Below are 17,838 nucleotides of genomic sequence, written 5' to 3'. Positions count from 1 at the left end.
CAAAATATCTACACTAATTTTATACCGGGGTTACATCGGCAGAATGTACTGCCCTGCAGACATATTAATATACCCTTTGTTTTTCTGCCTTCTCAACATGCTAGGCAACATGTGACAGATACAGCCTCATTGCATGAGCAACCAGTCAGAATTCTTGTTTTATTTTCAAATCAGGCCTACAAAAGTGAGAGCTTGAAGCATGTTGGCTATTATGGGAAAATAGAAAGTTTATCACGTCCATTGTTTCATATTCATCATCCTCAGACAACAGCCCCTTAACATTGTTGCATAGAAAGGCAGTTACTGCTATATACCATGCTTTTTGATTCTCTTCTTTATTATTATCAGAATACCTACAGCATAAAAAACATGGACCTGTACAAGTCACAGACAACACTCCTTATTTTTACTCATCTTTATCCTTAGCACATCAGCAGTGCTTTTTTTTTTTTTTTTTTTTTACAGCAACAGACATTTCTTTGGCGCTTTATACCCTTTCTTTGTAATACAGTCTTTGACAGGCATTTGCAAATTAATAGACAGTACTAGCTGTCAACAATTCTTATTATCACTTCTTCTGACTTTTTAGTGTCGTAAGGTGACTTGGTAGTTGTCAGATAGCAAGTGTAAGGCAGGGAACATTTTAGGGTTTGGTGGTAATGAGGCTCAGAATAGGGAGGGGGTGAAGCAAAGGGAAATAATGACATTATTATATTGTCTGTCAATTCAGACACACAAGGCTTGATTTTCTACAATTTGAAGAGAAACAAAATGAACCTCTGTGTATGTCAAACATCCAGTCATGTGCAGGGGAATATGAACAATTAACTCTCCCTTTAACATGATTGGATGTTGTATGTGAACACAGGTTTATTTTGCTAAGCAGTGCACCATAGTAATTCCATAGACACCGACATACTCTAGTTGCTACTACTAATAAAAAAACAAAACAAACAAACAAAATGACTGCACTGGTTAATAATTTACACCAATGTTATTGTGTTTTATATATGATTAATAAACAGATACCAATCAGGGCAAAGTGAGCCTTTCTGTGAAAATGTCCACCTCCTTGACTAAATGATAACTTGCCAACACTTTCCTGCCACTCTTGTAGCTGCTTCAGCTGGTGAAAATACCTGGTGCTTCCGGTATGGGAAAGCATAGACTTCTTCCCATGCGACAGGTCTCAAGTCTAAAAGCCAACTGATAGGCAAAATCACTGTCACGTTACTGAAGGAGTAACTTCAGGGATCCTTCTAGTATCTGACACCAGCTGGCACTGGGGATTTTAGTATCTGCTGCAATGAAGGAAGGAGGGACCAGGGGATATCATTAGGTCAGGAGTCTCCTTAGCACCCATTTAGCAAGGAAAGCTGCTACAAATTTGTGTCAGTGTTGAATTGTAAGTCTTAACTTGCTGCACATTTTCACTGGCATGTTTTACACTTGCAGAGCACTTGAAGCGTAAGTTCTAGTTTCCAATTTGTAGCAAATGTGCATGGCAAGTTTCTAGCAAGGGTAAAGTTGTAGTGGTGAGTCTACAGCAAGATCTCTCCAAGTAAAAGTGAACCCAATGGTAGGATGACTTTTGCAGAACATAATTGAACTAGAACTTGCAGCAGACCTACAGAAGGTTAGCAAAAAAAGTTGATCTGGAGTCACGCAATGTGGCCTTGCAGCAATTGTGCAACAAACTTATGAAGCCTGGCAAGTCTAACAATAGCTTAGCAAGTCATTTTCAAAATTGCACCTCAATTGCTTGCTATTTGGGCACTGGCATTGTCTCTTTGCCCTGAATATGTTAGGCTTTACTTATTTTAATACTAGTGATACTAGTTGTAACTATGTTAGGGCAGACTCAGAGTTGAAAGTTGGTTATGAAGATATAGTGACAGGACATGGAAACTGTTTCAGAGTGATGAGAAGAATAAGAAGAGGGTTGGGATGTTGAAGATGATCAATACCAATGTTTCAATAAAAAGACAAAATTATCAGGGTGCGGGGCATTTTTTTAAAATAAACTCCTCTGAAACTGGTGATATGGTTCTTGCCTCTTGTATTCACTATGCTATACCTAGGGTAATTTCTGGTTATTGGGGTTAGGGAAGACGATGAGACAAACTAATGTGTGTTAGCAAAAACTAAGCTGTGGCCATCTTTACTAAAGTTTGCTGTCTTCCATTTTGGAGCATCTGGGTAGAAAACAGAAATACATGGATAGTCATTCCCTTGTCAGCCAACTAAAATCTTAGATGGCCAAGTCGCTGGTGGTTTAGTCTCTGCTATATAAGTAATTTGATTCAACGGCCATTAAGAAATGTATGGAGTGTGCTGAGCCTTGAAGGAGGTTATCTAACTGTCATTATTTTGCTTTTAAAACCATCTATGCACTGCGTGCTCTCGGCCTGAAAATATGGCACATCCCTAAGATTACTCCTCTAATAACCCCTGTAAAAACTGTGAATTTATTAATTGCTATCTGCAATGCAGCCTACAGTACATTTCTAGACAAAAAAAATTAAGATTAATATGTATTGTTTAATTATTACTTGATGTATATGTTAGAATGGTGGGCTTGTTGCATAGACACATGTGGTGGTGTGTTATAACAAATTATTATTGCAGGTTTACATTCTTAATTACTTTATATGTCAAGCCTTGTAAAAAAAAAAGAATTCCCTTCAGGTGCACACATGTTGCCGTTTTGTGCTTTAACTTAATTCAACACCAAATAAATCTAATATGCTTTTTAGACAGTATATTTCTTTCAATTTTTTTTGTTTACAGTAAATTGAAGAGTATAATTGAAACAATGGGTGCTGTAGCTCAAGATGCCATTGGAAAAGAGGTGTGGTGGTAGTGGATGTGACAGAGATAATGCCAGTGCCCCCACCATGCAAAAATCCAGGGTGGCAAGTACTGCAACAACCACTGTTCTTGCCAAACTGATATCAGTGATACAGAACAGCTGTGGCCACTCTTTTACAATTTTTCAAAAGGTCCATTCAAAATATTTGATCATTTGTAAGTATGACTACATGACTTAGTCACCCTTACAATTGCAGGGAGATCCTAAAAAAAGCATCACACACTGTGCCTTGATAGCATAGTAAGCACGTTTCTCCAACCTAGTCCATTCTGACAATGCTCATCTTTGTTAGGTCACACTTGTACCACAAAAAGAAGAAAAAGTGATACCCGGAAGCAAAAGACTTCTCATGCATATATCTTCTTTTACAGTGACTCAATAGCAAAGTAAAATGGTTATTTAGGACATAATGGGGCCTATCAGCAACCCATAATAAAGAGTTCTTAGTCCTTCCCATAAAGGGTCAGCTCATCAGGGAGGCCTCTTGTGTCCTGGTTCTGTTTAACAAGATCACTAGGTCTGTAATTTTGGTCAAGTACAAAATTAATAAACTCATCTTTCTCATTTCTATACTGAAGACAGCATGCATCAACGTACCTCATGGAGTAAAATGAGAAATAAAAGAATCTCAAAGTATAAGTCACTGCTGGGGACCAGTGTGAGTGGTAAGCCACGCATAAAAATATGGAGAGGATCAGAGGACAGCTTAACATCTCTGTATCTTGTGACAACAGTGAGATGAGTAGGAACATAACATGAAAAATCTAACCAATTTTTTCACTTGTGCCATGGCAACAAATAATATCAGTGATCAGAGTGAGAATGTTATGCTTGAGAATAGAGATGGGCTGTTAAAAAGAGGGGGGGATGGACATATAACTTGGATCTATGGATGCTGCACATCCCGATAAATATGAAACAAAGAAAATTCAAGAAGGAACTCCCCATGGGGTTTTTTAGCAGCAATTTGAGAGATGCAAAACATCTTTACTTAAAAAAGTATGAATTTTTTATTAGTACAAAATGGTAGAATGATCGTACATCTCAGAAATTATTACATCAACAATAAAATATAGGCTCTGGTACACGCAAAGAGCAAATATCGATGAAAAGATACAGCAATCCCATTACTTGACAATTAATAATTAGAATGTTTTAACATAGCGTTCCCATATTTCTCACTTAAAAAGCCATTCGATGTATGGAAATACCCCAATGCATTTCAACGCAGAACAAATAATGGTCTTCTACAGGGGGTTTTTCGTATTTCTGTTAATACAACAATGGATCATTTTTATTATAGTGAATTATCAAAAAAATGGATAAGGACATAAAACATATATCCCATATTTACCCTTTTCATCAGATGCGTTTAAGACCAGAGACTTTTTTAAAAGAACATCCTCCTCATTCAAAGGTAGTCCCAAAATTCGATGCGGCATTAGCCATGTCCAAATAACAGGGGTCTCACCAAGGGGAAAGGCATAAGGTGCGACCACGAGGCCCCCGCAGGGCCTACAAGAGATCACAGGAAAAAAGGCCTCCACCAGACGGGAAAGACGGGGGCAACACACCTAAAATTGGTTACATAAAATGTAACCAAAAACCGTCCAAAGCACATGAAAGGAAAAAAAAAGAAAAAGAGGAAGGGGAGTGGAGAGAGGAAAGAGGAGAAATTGTTATCATCACTGAAATATGTAAATAAGAAGATAATAAATAAAATCACTTTAAAGTATTTGAAGAAAAGAGCAACTACCAACTGCTAAAAAATTTATTATTATTGTTGTGTATATGCCAACTATATATTTTTTTAAATTTAAGTATCTCAACTAGTGAAAATTGTGTAATACATGGATGTTGTTTGACTAAAACCTATTTCAAACAACAGTGATTGTAGCTTTAAATTGGGGCTAAATAATGCCCTGTCTAAAAAATGAATGTGAAAGTGCGTGTAGAAGTACTGGTACCTAAATATAAAACACTCATAAAAAAACTCTCTCAACGTGCCAAAAAGTGATAAAAAAAACAATTATTTATAACAAGATACCTGTAATATGCCGCAGTATCTTTTAGAGCATGTTGTGCCTCAAGTCTAGGCTACCAAAAATTAATAGGATACATTTTATAATTTATAAGTTATATATGGCCTATGTGTCTTTATAGTCCCCCAGCAAAAACCTCCTTACCCCAGTACTATTCAGGCAATGTTTCCACCATTCCAGTCAGGGATCAACTGAAGGATCCCGGCTGGATATCAGTGATATTTAACTTACTTTTAATTGGTCAGACTGGTGCCAGGTGTGTGTAGTCCACCCCCCCCCCCCCCCCATTCATTCCGCTGTGGAGATGGGCTGTTCGGGAGTTCTGCTGCAAACCGAAGTTTGAATGGCGAACCCTGTTGAAGTCTATGAAAGCCAAACAGTGAAACAATAAAAATGAAAAATCTTTTTAAGTATAGTGCCGGTGGAGGGGGGGGGGGGTTCCCCTTAGTCTGCCTGTAAAGTAGTGCATCTATAGCATGCATAGAACATGCTGCAGAAAAAATTAAATTTCTTCCTTTTGGAGATATCTTTTCTCCTATTTTTTCTAAAGAAAAAAATGAGTCAAATAGCATGTAAAATTGACTCACGGTTGCAATTGCCGGTGTTTCATCAGATTTCGTGACCTGTCAGAATTTGTAATGGTAGTGACGTTCCATCACTGCCATCTTGCTATTGCTATACCCCGCACTCCTCCACAGTAAGGATACACTGAGGAGGGCACAAGAAAACATCTTGCTACACCTACCGGAGTCTTGCATTTCACACTTATTTTTAACAGTAAACAGAGCTTATATGGTAACATACAGGATTTAGAAATCCGTCTGACTGTTTACATGTTGAATTATCAAATCAGAGGTATTCTGTGAGATTAGCAGACCTGTCAGATCAGCAGGTTTGCAGCTGCTTTTTCAATTGAACATCTAAGCAGTCCGGATTTCTAAATGCTGTATTTCACCTTATAAGCTCAGTTTACTGTTAAAAAAAAGGGTGAAATGCACAGCACCGATGGATGTAACAAGATGTCCACTTGCCCCTTTCTCAGTGTATCCTTACTGTGGATACCCACTGAACACCCTGAAAATTCGGGTGTTCCCTGAACTCTGCAAACAGCCAATGGATTGACCTGAACTCATGCTCGGCCCAAACCATTTGCCCAACCCTACTTGGGAATGGTGGACGTACAAGTTGGTAGAATGGTAGGCATGTCATAATTAATAAACAGAGAGATGCCTGCTGAATATCCATTGATCCTCACTACAAAAGCAAAACTGGGACATTTTCAAGGATCATAGGGGGTTGTAGTGTAAAGCTACACTCTATGTCCAACTAATCCATGCTTTCTTCAATAACTAAACATTATTAACAATAATAATATGCATTTCTCAGAAAATTGTTATACTACAGCTTCTCTCATTGTTGCCATTCTCTTGAATTTTCTAATGCAATTCTATTTTGTTTACTTTCCAGTGCTACTTTTTTACTATTGAATTTGGTCTTTGCAAACAAGATGGACAGTTACGTGCATATGGTGCAGGACTGCTCTCTTCCATTGGGGAACTGAAAGTAAGTTGATATGAGCAGAACATTATCATGGTAGACCTCATTGTCAGAACATAAACTACAGCCAATAACTCATAGATGTGCTAGTGGTGGCAGTTCTGTTCCTGCCAGAAATGTGAAAAGCTTATACCTCCTTTGCTCTCTGTCTTTTCTGACCGATATTATGTCCATTGTTCCTAACTTTTCTTGTGGGCTACAGAACGTATCCTCCCTATATTGTGGAGAAGATGGGTAGATGGGTATTTTATAGCCCTGAATTCTGACAGATTCCGTTAAGGGCCACTCATTTGTCCCAGTACTCAAGCACACACTTGAATGTGTGTAAAAATCCATACAGCTGCTACACCTTTCAGACTCTCAGTGAATTCTTAGCAGGCTTCCAGGTGAGGCTTTATCCCTTTCATTGCCAGGTCCATATGGCCTATGGACATACAGCACTGCTTCCAGCTGGCCAGGTTTTAAATATATAAGCTCATGGTCACTTCGGTGACTATAAACTTTTGGAAGAATTATTCAGCAGACTGCTATAGCTCTGATCAGTGGATTACAATCCGCTGACTAGAGTTATTCACCTCAGATGTGACCCCCAATCGGAACCTCTTCCTTGTCTCCAGCTCTCTACCTCCCACCACTCATTTTGCTCCAAAAAATCTCCCCTGCTCTTCTTTAGCTTTCTCCTGCATCCCTCCCCCTCAGCACTGATTTCCTCCCCCATACCAATCCACCCCCCCTTAATCCTGATCCCTCGAGCTGCTTCCACTGCCTCTTCTGCTGGCTTCAGGTGCTGCAGGGGCTTAGATGGGATCAAATTATGTCTCCTTGCCACTCTGATCCCCCCCACCAGACCCCTCACCGGGACTGTCTTCAGTTCCTTTTTCTGCTTTAAAAAAGGGACATCAGGGTTCTATTTAGACCTCTGATATCAAACCAAAGACCAAAAAAAGTAAAAAAATATAAAAAAATAAGTAAAATAAAACTCATAGTAAGGCCCCTTTCACATGGAGTGGACTCTTTCAAGTGAATCCACCTGCTCAGTTGGGGATCTATCCGCTGATCCCCACTGAGCAGGTGGATGGCAGATCCGCGTCCACTCCTCTGATGCATAGCAGACACGGATGCAGCCCGCTGTTCTCTATGGGGTGGTCAGACGGAAATAGACCGCTTGTCCAGAAGGGGAATGCTATCCATCTGTTTTTGACGGACCGGATCAGAATGGATGCAGGCAGGGGTAAACTATTTTAATTTCATATATAAATGACAGGAAACTTTTTAAAAGATCAGAGAAAAAATTGGATACTCAAAAGGCAGAGTACTATGGTGTCAAGGCCCGAACCAATCTCATAGATGAATCACTGCATCAGGCAGAAGACATAAGGCTGCCAAAGTCCAGGGGGATTGGCATGGGTTAAGGTAGCTCGTTGAAGCTCAATCTGTTACGTGACATTGTGATTATTCAGGTGTGTGAGTACATATTCTAAATAGACAAAAGTATGCAATAACAATATTTTTTTTAGATAGTATATACTATATACATACATATACATCCTAACTATAATAATAAGGGAACGAGTATTGTAGCCCCATTTGCCATCCATGCAAAAAGGTGATTTATATATGAATTATGAATTAAAAATGTATATTTTTTGTAAAAACAAATTCTGTTGCACGGTGCCATGTTTTTTCATGATATACTTTCCAGATTGATTAGGATGTGGCACTTTGCTACCTTCACACACATCCACAGTACTACCCTGGAAAGATTTTTTTTGAATATGTAATTGGACACATGCCCATTTGCATCCGCCTCCCTATAGAGAACAATGGATTGTCCAATTGGGTCTGTCTGAAAAATGGACAGGCGGACCTGATCGGTCTGCTCCTGTGAAAGGAACCTGATCAATACCACAAAGCAATGCAGTCTGCACACTTTATATATTTAAAAATATTGAATGGTGAAACAGGTGTGCACAATCAATTAACTGCAACCATTATCTCGAGCTTCACACATGTGCAGTAAAGATTCACAAAAGTACCAATCAGCACTCAAGTGTCCCCCTGCACAGAAATGGAATAGTAAATGAGAACACAAAAAAATAAACAAACTTGAAAGTGAACAAAAGTGAACAAAAAACATAGATATTTAAAAATGAAAAGCATATATGCAAAATTGTGGAGAATATATGCACAAAAGTATATATATATATATATATATATACATGAATGAAGCTGACCTAAAGCAAACAAGTTTAGTTTAGATTATTCTCCCTAAAGAAGTAAACCAAAAAGCTAGATATTCCCACCCAAAAAATAGATATCCGATTTACCATTAAGCTATAAAAATGTGTCTGATTCCACTCAAAGTTCAAACTGTTGGGAATTCTGGTCTGTAAAGTGAAGATCCAAAATACTTCACATTTACACAGAATTCCAAAGTGATCTCCCCCTCTCTTACCCTGTTTCCCCAAAATAAGACCTAGCATGAGTGTCGGTGATGGCTGCAATATAAGCCCTACCCCCCAAATAAACCCCATCCTCTTTCCCCAAAAATAAGCCCTACCCTGAGAATAAGACATAGAAGGACTTTAACTAGGGCAACTGAAATTTGCTCAGTTGCAGAATTGTCATTACTTTTCAGTGTTTGATGACGGATCTCCCCACAAATCACTATCTCTCAATTCTGCAAGTGATTCTAATTTATTATCGCTGTTTTCTAGCTGGTCTAAAACCACTTTTGATGTAAAGAGACAGTTTTGGTTGCTATGGACAATCTCAGTTTCCAGGCAGAAAGAACAATATTTATAATATAAAACTACATGCAGGGCACTGGACAAACCACTAGGGACAAAAGGGATGTGATTTCATACAGCAATGTAATCTGTAAGATTACAGTATACTGTATGTAATGTGTGTGTTTCACTTTTTGAATTTGGCGCCGTTCTCTGTCCTCGTGCATCGCAATGCTCGCAGGGAACGGAGCACAGCTTCGTGATGAATCGAGCGAAGGACGAGCCGCTCGTACAGTGAGAAGACATTGCAGGATCCAGGGGATAAGGTAAGTAAGCTCTTCCTGGATCCTGTGAAGTCTGAGTTGCCGCTATTGGTTCTGAAATTCCACCCCGAGCCAGACTCAGGAATACTGCCAGGGAGGTTAAACTGTCCCATTGATGTGCCTTGAATGACATGACAGGGATGTCCAGAATCAGCATGGAGAAGTGTATTTCCTGACAGGGGCTTCCTTTACAAGCTCAATATAATCCTGCTATCTCTACCTGAGAAGAAGGGATGGATTCTCTGCTCATCTGTCCAGTGAATTGCAAATTAAATTTGTTGTCATTAAAATAATCCAAAAGCTCCTCCAAGCTATTAATGTCACTTGAACAGATGAACAGTAAATCATCTGTGTACTGACGGTACAACTTTATGTTTGAGCGGAAAGGACTACCATCTCCAAAGATGCAGGCAGTCCCATTGATGTAATTTTGGATGTAGCAACTGAATGAACAGAGCCATTGCTCGCAATTTGGCATCCATGTAGGTCTAGGTGCATGTCCCTGAGCTCACACTGTCTGTATTCAGGGTTGTACACCCACACCCACATCCACTCGGATGTCAGATTGGAAGAAGCGGCTATGCCTGTGCAGCTGTTGCATCCCAATTAACATAGATTGGACTGCCTACACGGGGATGCGTGAAACACCTATGCATCCCTGTCCAGGTAAACATGGCCCTCTAAGGGCGTACACTTTATCACAAACAGGCCACCCAGGTCCATGAGGTGCTCCAACGACAAGCACCCCTAGAACCCCAGCAACGCTGACTGACATCCACATCGGCCCATCCGTCCCTTGTTTTCCATCTCCCTGAGGTCTACATCTTTTTGGGACACTCCCAAGCAGCTGGGATTCACATCCATTTGGCTTTAGATGCTGTGAACGTATATCCACACTGCAGCAACGCGGCTCTCTCCCTTCCACCTGTCAGTAAACCAGTGGACTTTTCATCCCACCCACATGCAGCCAGGCATGTACTGGCCATTGGGACTACAGGGAGTTTCCCGGTGAGCCGATGGCTCAGTGGGCCAGTCAGGCGCAGTCCTCGAGCCGCTCCTCTCTGACAATGAGTGATCGCGATTTCACTCCTGTTAGGTGGAGCAGCTGCCGTCACTTGCTGAAGAGAGCATTAGGCCTTCTCCTCCCTCCAGCCTGCAGGGGGAGATAGACAGCTGGCAGACATCCCATTCTCTCTCCCCTTATCTCTTGTCACTTATCACATGACTGGAGAGAGGAACGAGAAGCTGCCTTCAAAACTGAATACACGTGGGTGGGGGAGGACAGGGAGGACACTCTGATGTAAGGGGAGGTGCTGATGGAGACACTCAAAATTAAAGTGGGCCGGTCATGATGACGTCCAGGGCCAAATTTTTGTCCCAGTCCAGCCCTGCATGCAGCTTACAGTTCGGGTCTCCACCTTCCCATTGTCAATCATCTTCGCTTTCTCCTCCAGCACGTTCATCCCTTCCCCAAACACTGGTGAGCATGTTACACATTTAGCAGCAGTGCAGCAGGGGTATTGGCACCCCCCCCCCCATGCTGCAGGAGTTTTTTTGTAAACCCCAATGCCGTCAGCTCCTAGTTGCTCCACGGATCTTCTGTGAAACTGTAAGCTGTTGATTTCTTTTTTACCTACCTCCTATCACTTCCTTTCTGACAACAGGATTGTTCTTTTACATGCATTACTGAATAAACTAGGACTAATCATGTTCAACTGTCTGCTGTGAGAGGAAATAGTTTTTATGTAGTTATGTGTACCTTCAGTTTTCACCATTTCACAAAAAAATGCAATTTAAAATTTACAAATATTTGTTATTTAATAACTCAATACAGTTTTAACTTTTTTATCTAGTAGGAATTTAGCAGGGATTTTGTACATTTTGTCATGTTTGTATCCACTAATACCAATTGTAGTGTATTTTTAATGAAAATAGCGATTTAATGAACATTTGCGCAACTATTGCAGGACCTAAAAAAAATCTGTAGCACTTTTTTTTATTCTATAGGTCATGTGCTTTCAGAAGATCTATGGTTTTGGGAATATTTTACAAATTCTAAAAGTTGTATGGGAAAAGTGGTAACATCCAGCTTTTTAGAGTAAATTGTTTTTATTTACTTTTTTGTGCATCTTCAGTTTTCACTATTTCACAAAAAGGTGTAATTTAAAATGTACAAATATTTGTTATTTATTAACTCAATACAGCTTAAACTTTTATATTTAGTAGGAATTTAGCAGGAATTTTGTAAAATTGACCATGTATGAATCCACTAATAATGATTTTAGTGTATTCTTAGTGAAAATTTTGATTTCATAAACAATTGCACAAATATTGCAGGTCCTTAAAAATCAGTAGCACCTTATTTTATTCTTCTACAGGTCATATGCTTTCAGAAAATATATGGTTTGGGGGGTCTTTTACAAACTCTGAAAGCTTTAAGTGAAAAATGAAAGCTTCCAGATTTTTAGAGAAACTTGGATATTTACCTTTTTGCATATGTTCGATTTTTACAATTTTGCAAAAAGGCACAATTTATAATTTACACATATTTGTTATTTATTAACTATTAACTACAGGCTAGCTTTTATATTTAGTAGGAATTTTGTAAAATGTTCTGTGTTTTTAGCTGCTAATAATAATTTTAGTGTATTTTTAGCGAAAATATTTCTTTGGTAAACATTTGCGCAAATATCATTGGGCCCTAAATATTAGTAGCACCTTATTTTTATTCTACTGGTCATGTGCTTTCAGAAAAAAGGGGTATTTTACAAACTCTGAAAGCTGTAAGGGAAAAATAAAAAAACAAATTAAAAAATTACAAAAATGGTCTGGCCAGCTGAGTTTAAAAGTGGAGTACAGGGCCTGGCAGTGAAAGGGCTCAACTACTCTGGGCGCATAAACAAACATGTCGTGGTAAACAGTCTGTGGACAGGATTTCACCAGTCTGGGGTAGTTGGCGCAGGCAGGCTGAGCACCTGACATGGAGGCAATGACAAATTTTAAATGACATGTTAATGGTAATATTTTATTCTGTTTTTATTCTGTGTTCACAGATGTCCCGTTGTATATATTATTTAATATGTATTTAAACTATACAATCATATATCATCAGTGACAGTGTTCTTGCTGTAAAGCATTCAGTATCAATTTGCTTTCATTTACAGTGGAGCTCTGACTGAAAAAGTCATTCAGCTTATTTATTAAATGAAAATCCACAGTGTATTTTAAAGGTGTTTCAAAAAGGCAGCACATGGAAAATTAGAAAGAAAGATATATGATAAAATAAAGAAAAAAGAGTGAACAAAAAAGAAAAGGATAAAAGAAAATAAATGATGTTGTTTGCAACTGAAAGACTTCCAAATATAAAATAATGTTAAACTAGTGCTATTTCAAGTGACAAGAGCTGTTTATGACAATTTAAGAATTTCTCTGAAGGCAGACAATAAATACACCATTATGTTGAAATCTTTTGTTATGTTGCAGGTACTGTCTTACGGGCATAGTGTAAATTGAAGCACTGGCTGAAAAACCTTGTGCAAGAGTTATCTAAAATCATTCTTAACCTGAGAGGTAAAAACATTGTATGCTTGGTGCATTACCCTCAGGAAATAAAAGCATAAATTCTAGCCTTTAGTAGTCAATCATTACAAAGTAGACAGTATCTTTCAAGCACCTAGTTATAGTAAAGATCTATAGTTCATAAAAAATAATCACCATTTTACAAGGCAACATGGCCCATTATCCGAAGAACAATATGGCACATATCACTTTTTAGTGACAGAGGTTTAGCTACAGGTATTCTATTACATGGAATTAAATAGTCAGACTGAGGACTATTTCCAGCACTATCAACAGTCTATGAATGCATTTGTTGATCATAAAATGTAAAGTAAAATTTCCAAGTAAAGGAAGGCTTCAATTGTAAAATGGTTTTGTACTAATATAGCAATTGGTAAAAATTTGATTTAATTTTGAATGTAATTTTTAATCTCATGATTGTAGAGTTCCTAGTTTAGATGCGTAGACAGTATGTATAAGATTACATATTCTGCTTTTAGTCTTTAATGTAGTATCCTGTGGCGAGAGATTGTTTGATACTCTATATATGACAAAAATGGAGATGACACCATCTGCATAGGTGATCAGCTGACAAAAGACAGCTGCATAAATTATAGATGATTCATGTCGTTTTATGGCTTGTCTGTTTTTTCTGAAAGTGTGAGCTATGTAAAAACAAGATTTGTGTCAAAACGGACCATAGCGCATCCGTGTTTAGGATTTTCATCAAACCTGAATGCCAGCAGATGTAAAAGACTACCATTTAAAATAACCATGCATTCTTAAAAAATAAATAGTAAGTATTACATATATGTACAGTTAGTACTAGTACCCAAGTTAATCTTTATGTTTAGCTTCCTGTAATTCTTTGAACAGCAGAACTTTGGGAGAGGGTGGGTCAGCATTGTGAACCGGCCATGAAATCTGACAGGCTGGTTGTACCCAAGTCGATCAATGGATCAACTTGGTTATGGTCTCCCTGCTCATACATGGATCAAAATTTAGCTGGTTCCTGCTGAACCCACCGAATTTTGATACATGAATGTCTGATTAATGCTGAGATCTTACAGATAGAAAAGAAAAGTTAAATGAGTAAAGTGTTGGTACTCATCATTGTGATAATACTCCTCCATTTGCCAGTCACAAATTGGAGCTGGACCAAGCAGTAATGCTCAGTGGAGAAAATGATCTGGCTATGTCTTCTGGTAAGGGTGCCAGGATCACAAAAGCTAGCTAAGCATACCTTCAATTTTTATGTCGTTAAGACAGTTAACAATTCATAATATAATTTAACTGTTCATTTAACTGTTTGCCTGGAGCTAAGTGTTAATAATGGTCTAAGTGCCTGGGTCCAGCATGGCTATGGCTTCTATACTAACTCTATCTCAAGTGCTGTCCCCTGAAGACCCACCAAGTCACCAATCCAATAATGCCTACAATCATTTTGCCAACTTCCTGTGAGCTAAGGGTGTCATGGCTACTATACTTTAAATTCTACTGTATTTAATGGTAGTGTTAGGAGCACCTGGGTGGGTCTTTTTAATTAAAAGCACTGGCTCTATTTATTTTACACTTGCATGACATTAAATGATGTAGTATTGCCCCATATTTTTTCAGAGATATTTTATGCCATTTACTCCATTGGCATTTGCAGTTTCCTCTCTCTTTAGTATAACTTATTTTAACCTATCTGTACTGATATCAATGAAAATTGTGGTTTTCTCAATGGGTACTTAAGAGTGATACACAGCACATTGGTCTTTCCCTATCAAGCACAGCCCAGTGTACTCCACATAGCAAACAAAACAACTAAACATGAATTATCAGACTTTCCTGGCACAAGAATAAACAAACATATTTTAATATTAATGCGCAACCTAAATTGTATTACAAAATACTTAATAAAATCACACACTGACCCATTACAGGTCATACAAACAGTGCCTATACATACTGAAGAACACATCAATGGACTAATATCAACTTCTGCCTATCATTTTTTTTTTTTACCTCACTTTCAATTACAACAGCATTAATAATCTGTGGAGACAAATCCTCACAGATCAATGCGTTACTTGATTTGCTTCTTCAGGAACGCATAGAGGAAGACTGCAGTGGTAACTAAATAGAAAGAAAACAGCATTTGCTACTATTAGAAAAATAAATATACAAGTATACAAATTTCTTCAGGATTATTGGCCCACACCTCACGTTTTCAAATGTGGCTAACATGCAGTAGACTCCTAGAGCTGGCACAGAGACAAGAGTGAGAAGAGGGCAGCAACGAAGGACAACTCTATTTGGGTCAGAACATTTAATATACAGTATAATAAATAATTAATATAGCTGCACCTTGGCATATAATATATATTTATATAAATACATAGATATAATTATCCATTAATACCTACAGTGCCTTGAAAAAGTATTCATATCCCTTGAAAATTTCCACATTTTACCACGTTCCATCCAAAAATGTATTTTATTCAGATTTTATGTGATAGACCAACACAAAGAGGCACATAATTGTGAAGTGGAAGGAAGTAGATAAATGGTTTTCGAATGTTTTACAAATAAATATGTGAAAAGTATGGCATGCATTTGTATTCAGTCAATACTTTGTAGAACCCCCTTTCGCTGCAATTACAGCTGCAAGTCTTTTTAGGTATGTCTCTACCAGCTTTGCACATATAGAAATGTTTGCCCATTCTACTTTGCAAAATAACTCAAGCTCTCTCAGATTGTATGGATAGTGTCTGTGAACTGCAATATTCAAGTCTTGCCACAGATTCTCAATTGGATTTAGATTTAGACTTTGACTGGGCCATTCTACCACATGAATATGCTTTGATCTAAACCATTCCATTGTAGCTTCGGCTGTATGTTTAGGGTTGTTGTCCTGCTGGAAGGGGAACCTCTCAAGTCTTTTGCAGACTCTAACAGGGTTTCTTCTAAAATGTCCCTGTTTTTGGCTCCATCCATCTTCCCATCAACTCTGACCAGCTTCCCTGTCCCTGCTGAAGAAAATCATCCCCACAACATGATGCTGACACCAACATATGGGGAAAGTGTATTCAGGGTGATATGCATTGTTCGTTTTCCGCCACACAGCGTTTTGCTTTTAGGCCAAAAAATTTAATTCAGGTCTCATCTGACCAAAGCACTTTCTTCTGCATGTTTGCTATGTCCCCACATGGCTTCTCCTAAACTGCAAACAAGACTTCTTATGTCTTTCTTTCAACAATGGCTTTCTTCTTGCCACTCTTCCATAAAGGTCAGATTTGTGGAGTGCACAACTAATAGTTGTCCTGTGGACAGATTCTCCCACCTGAGCTGTGGATCTCTGCAGCTCCTCCAGAGTTACCTCTTGGCTGCTTCTTTGATTAATGCTCTCCTTGCCCGGCTTTTCCGTTTAGCTGACCTGTATGATTTTTTTTGGCTTTCATGATGCTGTTTGTTCATTAAGGTTCTCTAACAAACATCTGAGGGCTTCACAGAACAGTCGGGATTATACTAAGATTAAATTACACACAGGTGGACTCTATTTAACCACTTCAGCCCCGGACCAATAAACACCTTAAGGACCAGAGGTCTTTTTCCAATTTCGCACTGTGCTGCTTTAACTGGTAATTGCGCGGTCATGCAATATTGCACCCAAACGAAATTTGCGTCCTTTTCTTTCCACAAATAGAGCTTTCTTTTGATGGTATTTTATTGCCTCTGCGATTTTTTTTTTTTGCGATATAAATGGAAAAAGAGCGAAAATTTTGAAAAAAAAAGATATTTTCTTCTTTTTGTTATAAGAAAAATCGAATAAACTAAATTTTAGTCATACATTGAGGGCAAAATTTATTCATCCACATGTCTTTAGTAAAAAAAATGTCAATAAGCGTATATTTTTTGGTTTGCGCAAAAGTTATAGCGTCTTCAAACTAGAGTACATTTTCTGGAATTTACACAGCTTTTAATTTATGACTGCCTATCTCATTTCTTGAGGTGCTAAAATGGCAGGGCAGTACAAACCCCCCCAAAATGACCCCATTTTGGAAAGTAGACACCCCAAGGAAATTGCTGATGGGTATGTTGAGACCATTGAATATTTATTTTTTTTGTCCTAAGGGATTGAATAATGACAAAAAAAAAAAAATAATTTTTTTTACAAAAAGTTGTCACTAAATGATATATTACTCACACATGCCATGGTTATATGTGGAATTGCACCCCAAAATATATTCCGCTACTTCTCCCGAGTATGGGGATACCACTTGTGTGGGGCTTTTTGGGAGTCTAGTTGCGCACGGCACCCCGAAAACCAATCACCACCGTCAGGATTTCTAAGGGTGCAAATTTTTGATTTAACTCCTCACTACCTATCACAGTTTCGAAGGCCATAAAATGCCAAAATAGCACAAAATCCCCCAAAATTACCCCATTTTGGAAAGTAGACACCCCAAGCTATTTACTGAGAGGCATGTTGAGTCCATGGAATATTTTATATTTTGCCAAAAGTTGCGGGAATATTACAAACTTTTTTTTTTTTTGCACAAAGTTGTCACTAAATGATATATTGCTCACACATGCTATGGGCATATGTGAAATGACACCCCAAAATACATTCTGCTGCTTCTCCTGAGTACGGGGATACCACATGTGTGGGACTTTTTGGGAGCCTAGCCGCGTACGGGACCCCGAAATCCAAGCACCGCCTTCAGGATTTCCAAGGGCATACATTTTTTATTTTACTCCTCACTACCTAT

General features: G+C 38.4%; 1 protein-coding gene across 1 annotated transcript in view; it reads left to right on the top strand.

The window, feature by feature from the left end:
* TPH2 (tryptophan hydroxylase 2) overlaps positions 1-17,838 on the top strand; it is a 406,589-nt gene that overhangs the window by 353,979 nt on the left and 34,772 nt on the right. The window contains exon 9 of the mRNA XM_077468486.1: positions 6,382-6,477. Within this exon, the coding sequence (XP_077324612.1) occupies positions 6,382-6,477 (96 nt within the window). The remainder of the gene's footprint in view (positions 1-6,381; positions 6,478-17,838) is intronic.

The sequence above is a fragment of the Lithobates pipiens genome, unplaced genomic scaffold, assembly GCF_037356315.1.
Source record: "Lithobates pipiens isolate NorthernLeopardFrog02 unplaced genomic scaffold, aLitPip1_a1.2 Scaffold_8, whole genome shotgun sequence".
Lineage (NCBI taxonomy): Eukaryota > Metazoa > Chordata > Amphibia > Anura > Ranidae > Lithobates > Lithobates pipiens.
This window is presented reverse-complemented; position numbering and strand designations above follow the sequence as displayed.